Source organism: Schistocerca americana, chromosome 8 (genome assembly GCF_021461395.2).
Source record: "Schistocerca americana isolate TAMUIC-IGC-003095 chromosome 8, iqSchAmer2.1, whole genome shotgun sequence".
Classification (NCBI taxonomy): Eukaryota; Metazoa; Arthropoda; class Insecta; order Orthoptera; family Acrididae; genus Schistocerca; species Schistocerca americana.
Genome location: NC_060126.1, coordinates 510,237,031 through 510,256,983, shown reverse-complemented (window position 1 = coordinate 510,256,983; position 19,953 = coordinate 510,237,031). Strand labels below are relative to the sequence as shown.

General features: G+C 40.9%; 1 protein-coding gene across 1 annotated transcript in view; it reads right to left on the bottom strand.

Moving 5' to 3' along the window:
• The window catches only part of LOC124544654 (UDP-glycosyltransferase UGT5-like), a 100,225-nt gene that overhangs the window by 40,273 nt on the left and 39,999 nt on the right, over window positions 1-19,953 (bottom strand). The window contains exons 3-4 of the mRNA XM_047123268.1: window positions 18,323-18,903; window positions 5,086-5,308 (exon numbers count right to left, since the gene is read on the bottom strand). Of these exons, the coding sequence (XP_046979224.1) occupies window positions 5,086-5,308; window positions 18,323-18,903 (804 nt within the window). The remainder of the gene's footprint in view (window positions 1-5,085; window positions 5,309-18,322; window positions 18,904-19,953) is intronic.

Genomic DNA, 19,953 nt, shown 5'->3' with positions numbered 1-19,953 from the left:
CATATAAAAGTCTATAGACGCTGTGCTTCAGAAAAATCATGCAATACCGGTTGAATATTGGCAACATAATTATAAAAACAATTAGATGATTGAAAGAATAGTATGATTAAGAACATGTGGTCAATTAAACTATATTTCCTTGGTGCTCTAAAAACTCAGGAGCAGAACAGAAGCAGTGGTCAAGCAAGTAATCTTTCACTTTCAGTTTGAACTTATGTAAGTTTTGCATCTATTTATTATGCATGTAATGCTTCTGTCTAGTATCATGAGAGTCCAAATCAGTTCTGCTTGATTTATTCTAATATGCTTACTTTTATGAAGATTAGTACTTCATAGATATGTAAACACAGAAGGGACAGTATATTAAGACTTTTAAATATTGGCCTACAGCAGTCACTGTATTTAGTACGTATTATAATTCCAACAATCTTTTATTTTGCTGCCTAAATGTTTTTCTACTGCATATGGAGTTCCCCCAAAGTATTCTTACAGAATATAGAAGTGTATTTAACTTTTTATTTACATTATTCTTGTGTGTCAGATTATAATCGATAAGCATGCCTAAAAATCTGCGTATTACGAGTACTAAGTACTAAAGGGTGGAAACAGAGGTTGGAGAACCCGGTTTATTACGTTAAGTTATCTGTCTGCAAGGGATACAATCAAATAAATGCATATTATGTAGACATAGCCACGAGCTCACATACTTTATATTTTTATTTTATATTATGAATAAATGAGTGAATGAATGAGTGGATTGAAGTAAGTCTCGATTTCAACAGCAAAGGTGGTAAAGGTGCAAGAGACGGGCGCCGCAAGAGTGAGAGCGAAAGATCAAAAGTTGCTATGTTTCATGCACAGTCACTTTTGGATGGTATCGTTTTTTTTTACTCTGAAGCAGCCACATAATTAAGGGTTCGGTTACTACCCCGCGTTTATAGTACGTCAACAAAAGTGTAGGTATATCAGCCAAATTTCCTTTCTCTTCCAAGGAACGTTGTTGTCGTTTTCCGATTACATGATGCCGCAAGTTTGTTGTGTTTCATCCAGTTTTTAACCTTCTAAACAAATTGAGCATTGTACTTCGCTGCTATTGCACTTAGTACAGTACTTTAAGTGTGTATGCACCTATCCCAATACATCACACACATTAAATTTCTAATGAAACACACTGAACAACCAAAAAATTTTATCGATATTTGAATGTAGGGAACATAATTCTTGACCAGTCAGTGTCAGTGCCAAGTGTTTCAATTAATCTAAGCAGTTTTCATAAATGAAGCATAAATTTTTTCGAAAAGAAAAATATCAAATGATTTGGCTATAAGTAAGAAATAATATACATTAGAGAAATTTTGATGCACCTCATTTGCTGTATATCATCTACATCATCAATCAAAGACACGTCAAACGTTTCCCTCACCTAGTTCCTTTCTTACGTTTAGCAAATCGTTTCACAAAACATTTGACCAATTTGTTTTCACTTTTTTTCAAGTTTTATTCCAAAGGCATGATCTTATAGGAATCTTGTTTGCGTTCCTAGCATCATCTGTTCCGGAAATGTCCTTAGTTTACTGCTTCATCCGAAGGAAGCCTTTTCCTCAGTTAAATATTACACCAATATATATCTTTATGCGCAAAATAACTAGGACTTGAAGAGATGAACTTTTCTACATTTCAAATGCAGTTGTTAGCGAAATATTTCAATGTTCCCTCAACTCACTAACTTTTTCTTAATTGCCCTGACAACTTTCAAGCAATTAAATAATTTTTTTTGTAAAATCGGACCTCATGCTTGTCAATTTGATACCCTATTTGCTCATTTCTGTCTTCGTTTGGCAATAAAAATTCGGACAAAAAACCGTGTTGTAGTTAGTAGTGAGATTTGTTTCCGATCCACTCAGACATTTTCCACGTGTATTAATCATAGACGAATAGGTACTTCTTTGCTTCGTAACATCTGTGAAAACCTCGTTTCGAAGTTTTGGACCGCTTGCGAAATACGACGATTCTTACAACCAAATGATTCACACTGCACAGGGACGGAATTGGGCACAACGCGCGCCACGTGTTTGCCAGATATAAAACCCAAAATATCGAGAACAAAGAGACACACCTGCCTCATATCGACTTGAAATGCAATTTTGATACGCTGGCTACATTTCGCACACAGAAAGGTATCATCTTGTGGTGTTGCAGTGCTTTTTATGTCCGTGCTTGCTATGAAAATAGGATGAGGGATCCGCCTTATAGAAGAGCCCTTTTCATTTTCGCTTTACCCAGACATGCCCCAGCACTTTTTGCGCTATCTTCAGCGAGTTATTTTATTATCTTATGGTAAAATTGTTGTTACATATTAACATTTACAGAAACTTTCGGTATATAATATTTACAATTGTGAATGAATAATTGTTGTAAGATATTATACATCATTTATTTACAGTTCACAGTTGATATATTTATTAACGACGTGAAACACTGCATGTTGTTCATTACATTATGTCTAAAGTTCTAGTTACACCTTGTTTGGCGAAAGAGTGGATGTATGTATTAGTTTACATACAACAAATTTTACTCTCAAAAAGATGGGTTACCCATGGGATCCCCAATCAGTGGCCTCCTAGCTGACATTTTCCTCCACCCTATAGAAAAACAAGTCTTTGACAAAATAGTAATACCAAAACAGCACAAACTGATATATGTGGACAGATACGTAAGTGATATAATTTGTTTAATAGATGAGCCACAGACTCGCATAGAACAACTTCATGACAACTTAAACTTCACCCACCCACAAATACAGTTAACAATTAGAATACAAACAGACAGAAAATTTTCTAGATTTCGCCATACACAAGAGAAACAATAAATATGAATTCACAATCTACAGGAAACCCACAATCACCAGCACCATTATTCATGACCAGTCCAATCACCCAATTACTCACAAAGAAGCCACCATCAGATATTTATTACATAGACTGAACAATACAGCAATGAACAAACATGATTACACACAGAACTGAACAGAATAAAACAAATTGCACAGGAGAATGGATATGATGCAAAGAGAGTAGATAAATAACAAAATAGAAAACCAAGCAACACATAACCATGAAACACACACACACACACACACACACACACACACACACGCACACACACACATACATACATACACAAAACACAATACACAACAAATCAGCAGACAGTGAGCAACAAATGGCACATAATGACTTACAACAACATTCACAAGCAGGGTGGTTAATACACTAAAGAAACAAGGACTCAACATAGCATACAGAACCAACAACACAATACAAAGCAGACTTGGAAGAAGAACCACCACCACTGACAAATACTATATACCATCTTATTTGCAACTGCTGTCAATCTGTATATGTGAGTCAAACATGCAGGAATTTCAGAACCAGGTATACAGAACACTTCAGAGCACTGAAAAGCAATAGCTCACACTCAACATTCGCAGATCACCTGTTAGCACACAATCACCACCCAACAAACATTGAAACTGACTTACAGATCCTTAAAACTAGTATCAGCTTATACAAAAAATTAACTATAGAAGAAAACAATCACATCCAAAAGTCAATAGCCCAATGAAAGAAAGTACTAAATGAATACACATCACTGTGAAATAAAACTCTAGTTGTCACAATTGAAGAACTACACAATAACACCGACACCAAACCAATTCACGAGAAAAAAAAAATATCTCTCTCTCTGTCTCTCTCTCGCTGCCCCAGTCCTGTACACACACACACACACACACACACACACACACACACACACACACACACACACACACAAAACAAACACCACAAACCACAAACGCCAAATGCACTTCAAACTTGCACGCCTCATCCACACAAACATACCACTAAACAAATGAACACTACACAGCTACGACAATACGTAATGACGGCGAAAACTCCGCCCATGTTTGAAAATTCGTAGAGAGTATGTTGTCAAATGACCATAAGTCACAGACATCAACGTTTTCACATCGCCAAAACATATGAGAAAACAGTACATCAAAGGCGTAAGTTACACACAAAAAATGTTATACACTCATTTCCGTTCGTAAAGGCATAACTAACAGATAATAAGTATTTCGTTTTGCTGTTTGCAAATGACAAGTTGTAGATTGTGTAGCAGACTAGCCACCAACATAAATAGCCAATAGTTTCATGTAGAGTATGTAAACTAATGCATACATCCACTCTAACTAGAACTTTAGACATTATGTAATAAACATACAGTGCATCAGGTCGTTAATACATATCTCAACTGGGAACTATGAACAAATGGTGTATAATGTTTTACAACAGTTATTCATTCACAATTGTAAACATTTTGTACCAAATATTTCTGTAAATATTAATATGTAACAACAATTTTACAGTAAGAAAACAAAATAATCCACTGAAGATAACGGAAAAAGTACTGAAATATGTCTGAGTGAAACGAAACCGAAACGTATGACAAAATGAACTATACGCAAAGTCTACGCAATGCCTTTTTACCTCTGTTAACTAGCAAATAATTCGCGCAGTCGCTTCGTCAGTTTCGTGCAGCACAGTAACTACGACAAATAACGAAACGAAATTCTGCCTTTTATCGAGCAAAGATATCAAGCCCTAAGATGCAAGAAAATAAATTTTTTTCACCAAATCGTTCTCTTAAAATCGGAGATAAGTATTTCACGACACCCGACACATTTGCTCGAGCACTTCACCGAGACGATTCGTAGCTCGTTCTGTCACTATCATTCGTGTTGCAGTGACAAGATTCGAATGCGTTTGAATTCAAACGTCACTAGTTACAGCAAACAACAAGCAGCAGTACAGATATCATCCTCGGACACTTCCGTAGCTAAAACTTGCAGTCGTATTTTGTCTCCCGAAGCAGCCGTGTAGGACGTGGCCTTAATGTATAGCAGAGAAATAAGTTTAAAAAGTAAAACAGCCTCCCCCAACAAATTTCTTGTAACGTCTTCTGCGTACCTAATAGGGAGTCAGCAGAGTGGATGAAGAGACGGTGTGACGCGCACACGTCACTCACCCAGTATGTCGGACTGCGGCAGCCACTTGCCCGTCTTCACATTCGGTGGTTGCCCGGTCATCGAGTCCGTCTCCCATTTCCACAGCACTCGTTGCTTCAGCTGGGAAAACACCTTCAGGAAAACTGAGCGTTTTTCCCCTGGCCAATGAGCACTTTTCACGTTGGAACCCATACTGAAGTATATCGCTCCGTCTGTGGCCTCATCCAAAAACTTCTGTATGTCCTGAGGAAGAGGAAAAATACGAAAAACATTTACACAACTAGTAGAATACTTCTTAAGATTTAATATTGGCTGTAATTACATTTTAGTTCTGTATTTAATATGACACATGTGCTCCCTGGATCGTTTCCAGTACCAGCCAACACAAATTTATAGGTTGTTCAATGCAGGAAAGTTATTGCTCGTATATAATAAATAGACCTATCCAAAAGTATTCAACATTCTTAATAGTGGAAGCACTCAATCGTAGGAATACTATTGCTACTGGTAGCAACGTGATCATCATGAGCTCTGAATCAATTCTTGTATTGGCCGTACAATGATCATTATACAGTGGATAGCTCTCAACTAGCTGTATACTTAAGAGAGCAACGAGGAACCGACAAACACCTTACATGTAATGAAGTGGTGCGTAATGCATCAGCTAAGCACTGTCGGCGGATGGCTCCCATCTCTTGCACATGCGGCAGCCTTGTAGACTTGTTGTAAACGAAACGTAGCACGGAGTACTTTTTCTTAATTCGTCCTAACTATAACCGTCTGAACAGAGATGAATTGTCCACATTTTGATCAAATCTTGAACTATGTTGTCGAATGTACGTCTCCAGCACAATTAGTGGCACAGATTAGGAGCACGCCAGTTATCACGGGATGTACGGAAACAGTGCCAGATGCGTGTATCTGACGTAACGACTTGTTTACTTTCCATCCAGCCGAGCGGTTCTAGGCGCTACAGTCTGGAGCCGCGCGACCGCTACGGTCGCAGGTTCGAATCCTGCCTCGGGCATGGATGTGTGTGATGTCCTTAGGTTGGTTAGGTTTAAGTAGTTCTGAGTTATAGGGGACTGATGACCTCAGAAGTTAAGTCCCATAGTGCTCAGATCCATTTGAACCACTTGAACCTTTCCATCCAGATACTGACTTATGCGCCAGCAGTAAGTAACAGCGGTCGCTACGATGACGGGCTTTCCATATACTCTTCGTATATTGCTTCTTAACACATCTTGTAACGTCATTCAACATCAGTGTTACAAAGTTAAGAGCAGTTTGAGGGAGCATGAATGGTAGTAGTCTCAGTAACACCGCAAAATGCATAACACTTCCGTACGTACTTTGTGCCAAATATGACGTAAACATACATTAAGTGTTACCCTCTGGGAGGAATTTTGAAGTTTGACTGTGTCTTTAGCTAATAGACAGAGGGAATGATTTTCGTATAAAAGGCAATTAGTAGAAAGACTTTAATTTTGGATGCTAAGAAAGTAATGAAGTTCTCATGAATGAAATAATAAACAGTCGCCAGCCTAATAATTTGAAACATTAAGTTCAAAGAATTTAAATTTTATTTTGCAAAAGGGACTTTCATTCTTTTTCTCTTTGTAAAGTACAGTGAACACACACGACTACGAGACAAACTTAACATTGTATAGCAGTAGTTATCATTTGCATCAATTAGCAATCACAGAAAGATAAATGGTCCTTTACTCCTGTTAATAATAATCAGTATCTCAATCATTAACCATTTCAACACCAAAAAGTTATCACAGACATCACGAGACTAAGTGAAGCATGACAAGACTCCTGGTTTAACTAACACACAAACATCACAAACGCAATAAAATAACAAGGTACAAACACTTTTTTACCATCTCTCATTTATGGAAATACTTCAGTTTTCTTTAGCAAAAGCAATATTTTATTTAATTTCTTCATAATAGAAAAGAATATAGTGGGGCCAATAAAATGTCATTTACTACACAGGCAAATTCCGTGACTATTTCAGAGACACATTGCATTACACTAATATGGATTTCTAACCCTACTTGAATCTGTTTGTATTTCAATACTATATAGCAATTCACTCAAATGTTATTCTCAAATAAAACTTCAGAAATTGGTTCATGGTAATAGTCAAAGCAAAATCAAATCTCCTGTAAGTCAAATTATGTGCCATTTTCGTTACCTGTGAAGCATGTGGTTTACCTAGCAACATTTATACACTTTAACACTGAAGCTTTGGCACATTCAAATTAGAAACAATTCAGTGGTTATTCAGGAACAGGATACTTGGTCTTTTGCGCGATTAGGATAGGACCTTAAAATGATTTTATAGTCAGGACAATTTCAAAGTTCACACATATGTTATTCTCACTTGAATTATTATTGAAAAAGCACACCCACAAACATACTAAGATACATATCTGATTTCCTGACGTTGGCGGAGCAGTGGCACAATAGTGGTGGCAAGCACGTGGCAGCTATCTGGTCTCACTTCTTGCAGGTTAAGGCTCTTTTCAAATTTCTTCTTGGCGACATATTAATCATTTTTGAGCCGTTCCGTAATAAAAGAGCACCATATTGCAACCGAAACCACATCCTAGGCAATTTCAACATAAATCGGCTTCCGAATGACGCTTGGCACCCACGTTACTGACTGTACAACAGCTGGCCACTGACTGCATAGTGAGCTCTCTCTCTCTCTCTCTCTCTCTTGCCGCCCAGATTGACCGTCAAATCCACCTCTTCCCACGCACCAAGCCCCTTCCGCAGCGGAGGGGGTTCCCTATACCTTTTCCTTTATGTAATACAGCTCTCCTAAGTATGAACCAGTATTCAAAGTACAATTTCTCTTTTATGAGCATACATATTTTATGAAGTTTCATTATTTTTAAACACTATTAAATCTTTACAATATATACTTCACAAACTTCCACTTCCCTCTGACAATCCAAAGACCTCAACTAGTACAGAACAATCACTTCAAAGTTACATACACATAATTATACTGTATAAACTACTTATAATCGATAATGGTGTTACAAGTGTTGTAACGTGTCTTGTAAATACTTATCTGTATGTGAATTTTAGCTGCGTTATCGCCAGAGGTTACGATTTTATTGTTCAAGAGCACATTTCAAGTCAGTTTCTTTCAGGGCGCCTAACTCTATCAACAACAACCTTTCGATCCTGGTTGTATACATGTTTCACTGTCTATATATCTCAAGAGATCGACACGAAGAAGGTTAGCATATGATTATGAAACTCCAAGTATACAATGGGGTGGCAAAAGTCGTGGGACAGTGATGTGCACATACACAGCTGGAGGCATAAAATGGCAGCGCGGTGGCTGAGCTGTCACTTGCACTCAGGTGATTCACGTGAAAAGGTTTCCGGCAATATAATGGCCGCATGAAAGGAACCAACAGACTTTCAATGCGATGTTGTTGATTTGAATTGCTTAATATTTTTCAAATCTGACAAACAACTTGCAGACATTATTTTTGTGGTTTCTCCTTGATTTTTAGAAACCAGTGGACTGAAACTTTTCATCTTTCTGTTATTTGATAACTGTAATTTATAACTTACGATAAGTTAGTATTGGGACAGCCTATGTTCTCGCACACTCTGCATTGTTTCAGATATATCCAAGATAGCGGCGATGACATCATCTGAGATGTCGGCGTGTAGACTTGGCAACAGTGCATCATGTCATCCAAGTCAGCGGCTGTGACGTCATTCAACATGGCGGATTTTGGTAGGAAGATAGGTCGCCTGGGCTACCCCCACTAACTGAAGTCACCCGATCGCCACTTCTTCCTGGGAACTGGCGCCAAGGTTGAATTTTAGTGCTAAAGACGGGTCAATTGGGATACCCCTACTAACCTAAGAAAAAACCTAAGTCACCTGACTGCCACCTCCTCCTAGGAACTGGCGCCAAGTTTCCTGCAATTTCCTTAGGTTGGTAGAGAAACCACAAGTGACCTTTGTTTACCACCAAAATTCAAACTTGGCGCCAGTTCCTAAGAGGAGGTGGCGGTCGGGTGACTTAGGTTAGTGAAGGCAGCCCAAGTGACCTTTCTTCCCGCGATTTTCTTAGGTTAGTAGAGATAGCCCAAGTGACCTTTCTTTACCACCAAAATTCAACCTCGGCTCCAGTTCCTAGGAAGAGGTAGCAGTCGGGTCACTTGGGTTAGTGGGGGTAGCCCAGGTCACCTATCTTCCTGTGATTTGTTAGGTTAGTAGAGGTGTGATGCATTATCCTGTTGTTGGAGTTTGATCGTCCCGCCATTTTTCTTTGAGAGGGGAGGGGAGGGGGTTAGGTTAGTGGATGTAGTCCAATTGACCTATCTTCCCCCCAAAATCCGCCATCTTGAATGATGTCACAGCCACCATCTTAGATGATGTCAAGCACTCTTGTCATGTCTACACGCCGCCATCTTGGATACATCTGGCAACAATGCAGAGTGCGCCAGAAAATAGGTCGTTCCAATACTTACGTTTAATGTGTTTCTTCACTTAATGCACTGTTTCTGGTAATAATGTTTACTTCTACGATGTTCACTTACATTTTCGGATGGTGATAAAACGACTGACACGTGGACCAACAAATATTTCCTTAATGTGTAACATGTTAACCGACTAGCAAAAAATATGTGTTTCGATATTGTGCTGAAACTGCGTTTTGTTTGTGTTTCATGCTGTATATGGGAGCATGAAAGTATCGTGGAAACAATACTTTTGTATTCATTAGTGCTGAGTAACCCTTGTAGACTGGTCACGTTTATAGTACTGTGGGTACCTTTCATAGTCAAAGATTCCTTATAATTACATACTCGTAAATTCATTTTCAAGTGGCATTCGAATAGTTCTTGGAACTTATTGGTGTGGAAAGATATTAAGAAGTCCACTGCTAAAATTAGGATTTTCTGCTATTACATTCGTGTTAGTTCTGCTTGCTGAGAACTAATATTCATGTTATTCAGTTTTTCTTTGCGAGTTCTCACTGCAGTCACAATTGTTTATTTTCGATTTGTTATGTGTTTTGATATGGATTTCACTCAGTCTCGTTTTGTCGCAGTAGTTTTTAGACTGACTGTCTAGAAGGTGAGATATATTTATGAAAACATAGATAACAGAAGCTGGTGCCATCAACTTTGAGCATAGCAGTTGTGGCAAGCAGTACTCGCTTACAGGCGAACGCTTGCAATATATCACTGTGTAGCTGTGTTCATTTGTGCTTTATTGATGGGGACCATGAACTTAAAACATGGGTAGAATAATAATTTTGTCATATAATGTGGTGAAATCTGTTGACTTATCTTTGATAATGAAAAATACTATATTTTTTGTCTGTATATACTAATCATAACTTTCTTCTACTATTACTTATGTTGTCTGGCTTCGTCGCTGGATTCTTTGATTGCTATGGGATAAGCCTAATCAAACTAGAACACGTAAAGTATTCACTTTATTTCATGAATGAATAAAATAGTTACTTAACTTTGACACATTTCTTTGTCACAGGATTGCTTGTTGATTTAAAACTGTCATGGACCAGCAGAGCATCACTTGGTGCACTAATTAACAAACTGTTCTCTTGAGGTACAATGCTCAACATTAGTAACAGTACAATTTCATGTGCAACTTTAATACTTGTTGGTCCTACGCCATAGTGTTGACTGCTGTAGCTGAGGTCTCGAATTGGGCTGAGCTCTTGCTGGCTGAGACTATAGTGACCTCAGGGTGAGGACGCTGCTGTTGCTGAGATGGGAGAGAGGGGGGCGGGGCGTGGTCTTCTGGAATGCCTCCCATTGGTTGCTACAGACTGCAACGAGCCGTCGCTATTGTCTGTGGCATTGATTCGCATAGGCGATTTTTGGCGTCGCTCCATGCTCTCTGGACAGTACCAATCCTTCCATATTCCATTTTGAGATTGTGACGAAAATGAAATGTTAACCTACACCACAAAAAGCTGTACTGCACCGAACAGGAGTTGCAGATACTAACAGAGTATGCAGAAGTTACCGCTATTGACTAGTTTTGTCATGGCTCGCAATCCAAACGGTTTTAATATTCTGACAGACCTTGGTCCGCGTAGGCCTTTTACGATCCATCAAATTCTACTAGGAGTATCGTATCTGCCATCTTACGTTCACCCACACCTCCTGTTTTTATAGTTTTGGACTCAAAGTTTTTTAACCTTTTATAGATACGCTATATTCCCTCAAACTTACAGCTTTCCTTTCTTTGTTTACCACTGTCTTCCTGTCCTAGCTGTTGATATTCAAACAAATGGTTCTCTTTTCTCCAAAGGTCTTTTAATTTTCGCTTCAGCTGTATCTATCTTTCCCCTAGTCACGCAGGCTTTTGTGATGTCTCAGGGGTCGTTTCTGCTGTTTATCCTCATTAAGCAAAATCACCCCATATAAGTACGAGACTTCGTGGAAAAAGGCAGAATGTCGTGACGAAGTTACAAATACTGGAACGCTTATTCTGCCAGAGCAGAACCTCTGCAACTGGGTAGTCAGTGGAGAACTCGGGTTCGATTCCAGGTACAGCCACGGAATTTTTTCTTGGTGGAATGGCGAGCGTTCAGTCTCGTGATGCCAATTGAGGAGCCACTTGTACGAGAAGTCGACTTGGTCTGGAAGGCCGGCAACAGCCGGCAGAGCGGTGTACTGGCACCACACCCCCTCCATGCTACAACCGAATGACGCCACTTGGCTGAGGACGATATGGCGTTCGGTCGATGTTAAATGGGCCGTCAGTGCCAGTAGACGAAGCGTGGCTTTTAGGTTCAAACACCTGTCTGTTGTTCATTATTTACATGCTCTGTGCAGTTACCGGTCCTTTGGCCAAATTGCTTTAATCATTCATTGAGCTGTAGAGTATGTGATTCTGTTCAACTCGACGTGTCATAAATTTCTCCACCTCTGCTAACCATGAAGTTTCCAATTGCAACACGTTTACATTCCGGAAAGAGTAGAGGAATCAGTTTTAAAAAAAGTATTGGAAGGGGCAACCAGTCACGCTGAGAATGTACAGTATAAGTAAAATTGTGATTACCTGAAATAGTCAGCTCTGTGACAGCGATTTGTAAATTTAAATCTCGTACATTTTATTAAATTCTTTATTTGTCCAAGATACATTGAGACCTTGGCCAAATGAAGATTTTCGTAAGACTGCCACATATGAGGGGCATTCAATAAGTAATGCAACATTTTCTTTCTGAAAGAAGGTGGTTTGATTGAGATTCCAATATACCATCTTATTTCGCATATTTTGGCTACAAGACCATATTTTTTAACATAATCTCCGTCCAATGCGACGGCCTTACACCACCTTTCTGGGAGGGCATGTATGCCCACATGGCACCACTCTGTTGGTCGACATTGGAGATTCCCAGGGAGTGGACCTTTCACTGGACCAAATAGGTGGAAGTCGGAAGGCGCAAGATCTGGCGTGTAGGGTGGATGAGCAGGAACAGTGCACTGAGGTTTCGTGAGCTCCTCTCATCTGCGCGGACTTCTGCGAGGCCTTGCATTGTCACGGAGAAGGAGAAGTTCGCTTGCACTGTTACGGCCCGGGGTAGCTTCCCTGGCATACAATTCAAGTTCGTCCAAGTGCTACCTCGGCGGGTCCCAGAAACCAGACTGGCTGTCTCAATGACCAGTAGATTGCCAGCTGGGGGTAAATGCCGAGCGAACTGTGGCAGACATGGAAGCTACTGCAGCATGAGCGAATGACTGGGTCCCCGAGTCTGCAAGCGAAGCATAACGACATAGTGGAAGCCAAGAGATATTGTCACACTAGTCACAAAGCAGAGTTTTTGGTAAAAATGACATTTTGTCTAAGGAGTGCGTGATTGATTCTCTTGTAATTTTTTTTGTTTATTTATAGACACAATTACATGTTTATGACACACTCACAACCGGTTTCGGCCATACAATGACCATCTTCAGATGCTATAACAATACAAAAGAAAATTTATATTAAAACCTAAAAAATAAGTGCAATATTTAACCATGCTTATTATTAATGTAACAGAATTTATGCGAAATACATATAGTTCATACCGAAAGGCAGCATACACTGAACACAGATTCAGGCCTTGTCAAACTAGCTATAAAATGTAAAACACCGGTCTTAGTGGTGGTGGTGGTGGTTAGTGTTTAACGTCCCGTCGACAACGAGGTCATTAGAGACGGAGCGCAAGCTCGGGTTAGGGAAGGATTGGGAAGGAAATCGGCCGTGCCCTTTCAAGGGAACCATCCCAGCATTTGCCTGAAACGTTTTAGGGAAATCACGGAAAACCTAAATCAAGATGGCTGGAGACGGGATTGAACCGTCGTCCTCCCGAATGCGAGTCCAGTGTGCTAACCACTGCACCACCATGCTCGGTACCGGTCTTATATAGATATAAAAATTTGTTAGATTTTGGTCACCGTCTTTGCGCTAGATGCGCGCGTCCTCTATAAGATAGTCATAATTTTTCGAAAGGCTAAAATGTACAAATTTACTATTAATATTTAGGTCAAATGTACATAAAATTTAAGGTTACAGAACAGATCTTGAAATCAGTAAACTAACATTTCAGAATAAGGACAAAACATTTCTATAGACGAAAATAGTAGTAGCACTCATAGAGTGTATTTCCGACGACCGACGGCGCAGTATTTCCGGATATTGCCTGTTTGTGCCGTTGTCCATTAGTACGACAGGGACGACACGGGCAGGACGACGAGTGTAGTGCTCTGCTGCAGGTAGATGGCTCGCTCCTCTGCCTTAAAGGTTGTTGACATCTGTTGTGGCCCGCACCAGACAGCGCGTATGTAGTAAAAACGATTCGCTCAGGTGAACAGATCGTCGTAAATGTTGAAGTATGCGTCTATTGCAAACTCATTCTGTTCATTGAGGAGTTTGTCAGGTTCTCTCCGTCTCGTAACATAAATCTCCATTTGTTCTAAAATGTCTAATCGTTTACTTTTTGTAACTTCATGTAGAATTTGCAGCTGTTCGTCGATGTTACCAATATTATTACCCTCCTCTTGCATATGTAAGCCTAGCGCTGTCGTATTACTGGGATACGTGTGTTCTTTAAACCTTACATCAAAGAACCGGCCTGTCTGTCGGATACAGCTTTTTTCGCATTCTTTACATGATATTTTGTAGACCCCCGATTCACTATATTTATTACTTTACCGTGGCAAATTATAATGCACTAGTCTTTCTAAATTATCGAAATACAATTTTAACCCCGTTTCTTCCGAGTATATGTTCGATTTTATCTGATGTTTTGCCTATATATTTGATAGTGGCGTACTTATCCTTTTCGGTTGTCGGTTTTATCTACCGTTTCTCGTTCCTTTTTATCTTCCTCTTAATTTTGCTATGTATGGACTTAACTATATCTGGTCCATAATCATTTGCAAGGGCGACCTGTCTTAATATGTCAAGTTCTTTTTTCACTTCCATTTGACATAATGGAAGTTTTACTATTCTGTGTAACATTCTATAAAAATATGCATGTTTCTGACGTGGGCATTGATAATCACGTCCGTACCGTCGGTTTCCTAAATATTTAGAACGTATGTCTACCATTTTTGTTATGAATCGTCATATCTAGGAAAAGCCGGAAATACAGTGCCATCCGGTGTCACAAATACACTCTACAAGTGCTACTACTATTTTCGTCTATAGCAATGTTTTCTCCTTGTTCTGAAATGTTATTTTACTGATTTAACGATCTGTTTGTTGTTGTTGTTGTGGTCTTCAGTCCTGAGACTGGTTTGATGTAGCTCTCCATGCTACTCTATCATGTGCAAGCTTCATCATCTCCCAGTACCTACTGCAATCTACATCCTTCTGAATCTGCTTAGTGTATTCATCTCTTGGTCTCCCTCTACGATTTTTACCCTCCACGCTGCCCTCCAATACTAAATTGGTGATCCCTTGATGCCTCAGAACATGTCCTACCAACCGATCCCGTCTTCTGGTCAAGTTGTGCCACAAACTTCTCTTCTCCCCAATCCTCTTCAATACTTCCTCATTAGTTATGTGATCTACCCATCTAATCTTCAGCATTCTTCTGTAGCACCACATTTCGAATGCTTCTATTCTCTTCTTGTCCAAACTATTTATCGTCCATGTTTCGCTTCCATACATGGCTACACTCCATACAAATACTTTCAGAAATGATTTTCTGACACTTAAATCTATACTCGATGTTAACAAATTTCTCTTCTTCAGAAAAGCTTTCCTTGCCATTGCCAGTCTACATTTTACGACCTGTTCTGTAGCCTTAAATTTTATGTACATTTGACCTAAATATTAATAGTAAATTTGTACATTTTGGGCTTTTGAAAAATTATGACTATCTTATAGAGGACGCGCGCATCTAGCGGAAAGACGGTGAACAAAATCTAACACATTTTTATATCTATATAAGACCGGTGTTTTACATTTTATAGCTAGTTTGACAAGGCATGAATCTGTGTTCAGTGTATGCCGCCTTTCGGTATGAACTACATGTATTTCGCATAAATTCAGTTACTTTACTAATAAGCGTGGTTAAATATTGCACTTATTTTTTAGGTTTTAATATAAATTTTCTTTTGTATTGTTATAGCATCTGAAGATGGTCATTGTATGGCCGAAACAGGTTATGACTGTGTCATATACATGTGATTGTGTCTATAAATAAACAAAAAATTTTTACAAAGCAGAGTGTCCTAGGGAGGCCTAGGTACAACGCAACAATAAGTAATCAGGTGCTGAAATAGCAGAGAAGAGCCTCTGAAAGGCGAAGCTGCGAAACTCTGAAGCCACTATGACAGCTGACAGCGAGGTAAGACCAGGTCACATGACATCATAACCATCCCCACCGCTGCAGACAGCACGGGAAGCGCCAACATAAGTACGTCACCCGTCTTAACTAAAGTCTGGTTGCTGAGTGCAGATTGCTGACTGCCCAGACCGTGGTCTCAGCCTTTGTGTCCGTTGTAGCTATCCAGTGAGAGGGGAGGCTAATGAGTTCGACTCTCGCCACACCTCGCTGTCTTCGATCGTCTATCGAGCCATGCATCTGGCCGGAAGGTCGCTGCTGATGCACTATCAACTTATGACTCAGCAGTGATGGGGCGCAGAGGCCTCCATCACGCCTTGGAGGCTTCTCCTGTGTGACCTGGAAGCTGTCCTTCATCTGCCTTCGACGGAAAGGGGGGGGGGGTTACTGCTGCTGAGCAGACACCGATGCTGCCGCCAACTGTCCACTAAATGGGGGCTGAGGGCATACCCCTGCGAGTCAGAGAGTATTTATGTGCCAGAATGAGATTTTCACTCTGCAGCGGAGTGTGCACTGATATGAAACTTCCTGGCAGATTAAAACTGTTTGCTGGAACGAGACTCGAACTCGGGACCTTTGCCTTTTTGGTAGGTAGGAGACGAGGTACTGGCAGAAGTAAAGCTGTGAGGAGGGGCGTGAGTCGTGCTTGGGTAGCTCAGTTGGTAGAGCACTTGCCCGCGAAAGGCAAAGGTCCCGAGTTCAAGTCTCGGTCCGGCACACAGTTTTAATTTTCCAGGAAGTTTCAGTATATAGGTGGACCTGGGGCGGTGACTGTCGAGTGCAAATCTTCGAAGTTAACAAGAGGACTCTCGATACTGGAGTCGGGGGCCACAGCCCGACGCTTCGCTGGATTGGCGGAACCGCAAGTCGAGTGCGTAACAGCCCTGTTTTGTTAGTGAGGCCACTGGTCTGCGGGCCTGGATGTAGCGTGGCGCTTTCCAAGACAATCCTGTATTGCGTTATTGTCACCGATGTTTCCTTGGCGCTTTCCGCGTGGCTAGATCCTGATCACTGCATCCTGCCTGACTCTCTCCTGACGACTATAGGAGTCTGGAATAGCACTGCTATAGCATTTTTGTGGGGAAAAACACGCTGAAGTTGTTTTTTCAGTTCCCCGAAAGTGGCACATTACACTTTAGTGCTGATCATGGCACCATGAGGGTCGATAGCAAATAGAATAATAACTTCACAGTCCCAGAAGACGGTTGCCATGACTTTACCATCTCATGGTGTGGCTGGGAACTTTTTCTTTTCAGAGCAGAGGTGCGTCATTTCATGGAGACTCCCACCCCGTCGGAGGTTCGAGTCCTCCCTCAGGACTCGTTCTTAGCGTAAGTAACTTTAAGTTAAATTAAGTAGCGTGGTAGCCTAGGGACCGATAACCTCAGCACTTTGATCCCATTGTGTCCCATAGGAACTTACCAGCGCCACGATGGACCGCCATTTCCTGTTCGAAGTGAGAGACTCATGTTCCATGGTCTGTGACGATGCCCGACAAAAAATTGTCACAGTCAGCTTCGTAACGCACAGGCTATTCCGCACATGCGGTCCACCAATTCTCCTTGTCCTGTCACGAGGCCAGGAATCCAGTGCAGACACACTTTTGAGTGTGCCAGCACTACCAATAATAGATGTACATTTCAGCAGCGCGGTTTTTGATTGTCATATAGCGATCACCTCCAGCAACAGCGCACACACGTTTCAACATTGTAGGAGTGACAGCCGCGTGCGGCCGGCTGGCAAGCTGGGGAATGGACAGGTTTGCGCGACCTCCTTGCAATGATGACAGACGCCTAGCCCAGCGACTCACCTTGCTTTTGTTCACCGCTACGTCTCCGTAGACATTCTGCCAGCGGCTGTGACTATCCGTGATGCTCTGGTTTTATGCCGAAAGAAACTCAAAAACAGCTCTCTGCTTGAAAAGTACCTCAGTTAGTGACGCTGTTTTGAAGGCTACGGCCGGCCGCTGTGGCCGAGCGGTTCTAGGCACTTCAGTCTGGAACCGCGCGACCGCTACGGTCGCAGGTTCGAATCCTGCCTCGGGCATGGCTGTGTGTGATGTCCTTAGGTTAGTTAGGTTTAAGTAGTTCTAAGTTCTAGGGGACTGATGACCTCAGATGTTAAGTCCTGTAGTGCTCAGAGCCATTTTGGAGGCTACGTACAGTGATGCCATCTATCGGAACTTCAGGAAACTACAGGAACTGAAGCGGGAACATTCCACGATGTCCGAAAAAAAATTCTGCATTTTTTACAACAGAAATCGATTGATTAAAAAATTGTGTTGCTTTACTTATTGAACTTCCCACGCATTACTAAAATTATAAACATTCATGAAACAACATATGCAGATCCGCTAAGTTACAGTCTCTCCTGTTAATGCTGTGACGTCTTACCTGTGGTAGCTGCTTAGGCTTCCCGACATGCATCCCTCCAACTTCGACCATGTTGGGTACGAGGGGACGTGGGCTTCCGTGAGTGAAATGGTAATTAACTAAGAGAAGTGAAGTTCGTCTTTCGATTTCTGACAGAGATGGCAGTGAAGGATCTCTCAGATACGTTTGTAAAATAGAATCTAGTCGAGGTATGTATAAAATATGACGCAGCACGTTGTGTCCTATCCCAACAACTGTATTCACCAGTCGTTCAAGAAAATTCATGTGCGAGCCGAATGTGAGGAACGCAGTCGGAACGTAGGCGTAAGGGTTTGGACTCCCCACCATCCAGGCCATCCAGTCCAGACCTCCAAAACTCGTCAGCACGATCACAGGCGCTTTCAGGCCGTGAGCGTATCCGTGTAAACATTCTGTGAAGATATTCTCTAGAATAATGACGTCGAACTTTTTTCCCGACTTGTACAGTTTCTGTACGTTTTCATCTTTCAGAAATCCGTGGCACATTTTTTCTGAGAACTCGAGGTATTGTTTTGCCCACTCTAAAACACCAGTCACGGCCTCGTCGAATGCGTTGAGATTATCTGAAAGGAGAAGGAAACAGAAACACCGTAAGTCGTGCATCGTCGCTCACGCAGCCACGCGAGAAGTGTAGCTTTAAACACGGGCTAGTTCACTCGTTTTAAAAGTCGCATTTATTATCCTTAAGGAGAAGAAACAGAAGATGAAGTGTCTTTTTCAAAATATGTCGCTACTATTACAATTTGGATTGGAGGTAAGAAATGAAAGAGGAAGCCGTCTGTTACAATTTTGCACAGAGCATAACTTAATCATAGCTAACATTTGGTTCAAGAATCATAAAAGAAGGTTGTATACGTGGAAGAATCCCGGAGATACTAAAAGGTATCAGATAGATTATATAATGGTAAGACCGAGATTTAGGAACCAGGTTTTAAATTGTAAGGCATTTCCAGGGGCAGATGTGGACTCTGACCACAATCTATTGGTTATGAACTGCAGATTAAAATTGAAGAAACTGCAAAATGGTGGGAATTTAAGGAGATGGGACCTGGATAAACTGTCTAAACCAGACGTTGTGCAGAGTTTCAGGGAGAGCATAAGGGAACAATTGACAGCAGTGCGGGAAAGAAGTACAGTAGAAGAAGAATGGGTGGTTCTGAGGGATGAAGTAGTGAAAGCAGCAGAGGATCAAGTAGGTAAAAAGACGAGGGCTAGTAGAAATCCTTGGGTAACAGAAGAATTATTGAATTTAATTTATGAAAAGAGGATACATAAAAACGCAGTAACTGAAGCAGGCAAAAAGGAATACAAACGTCTCAAAAATGAGATCGACAGGAAGTGCAAAATGGCTAAGCAGGCATGGCTAGAGGACAAATGTAAGGATGTAGAGGCTTACCTCACTAGGGGTAAGATAGATATTGCCTACAGGAAAATTAAAGAGACCTTTGGAGAAAAGAGAACCATTTGTATGAATATCAAGAGCTCAGATGGAAACCCAGTCCTAGCCAAAGAAGGGAAAGCAGAAAGGTGGAAGGAGTACATAGAGGGTCTATACAAGGGTGATGTTCTTGAGGACAATATTATAGATATGGAAGAGGATGTAGATAAAGATG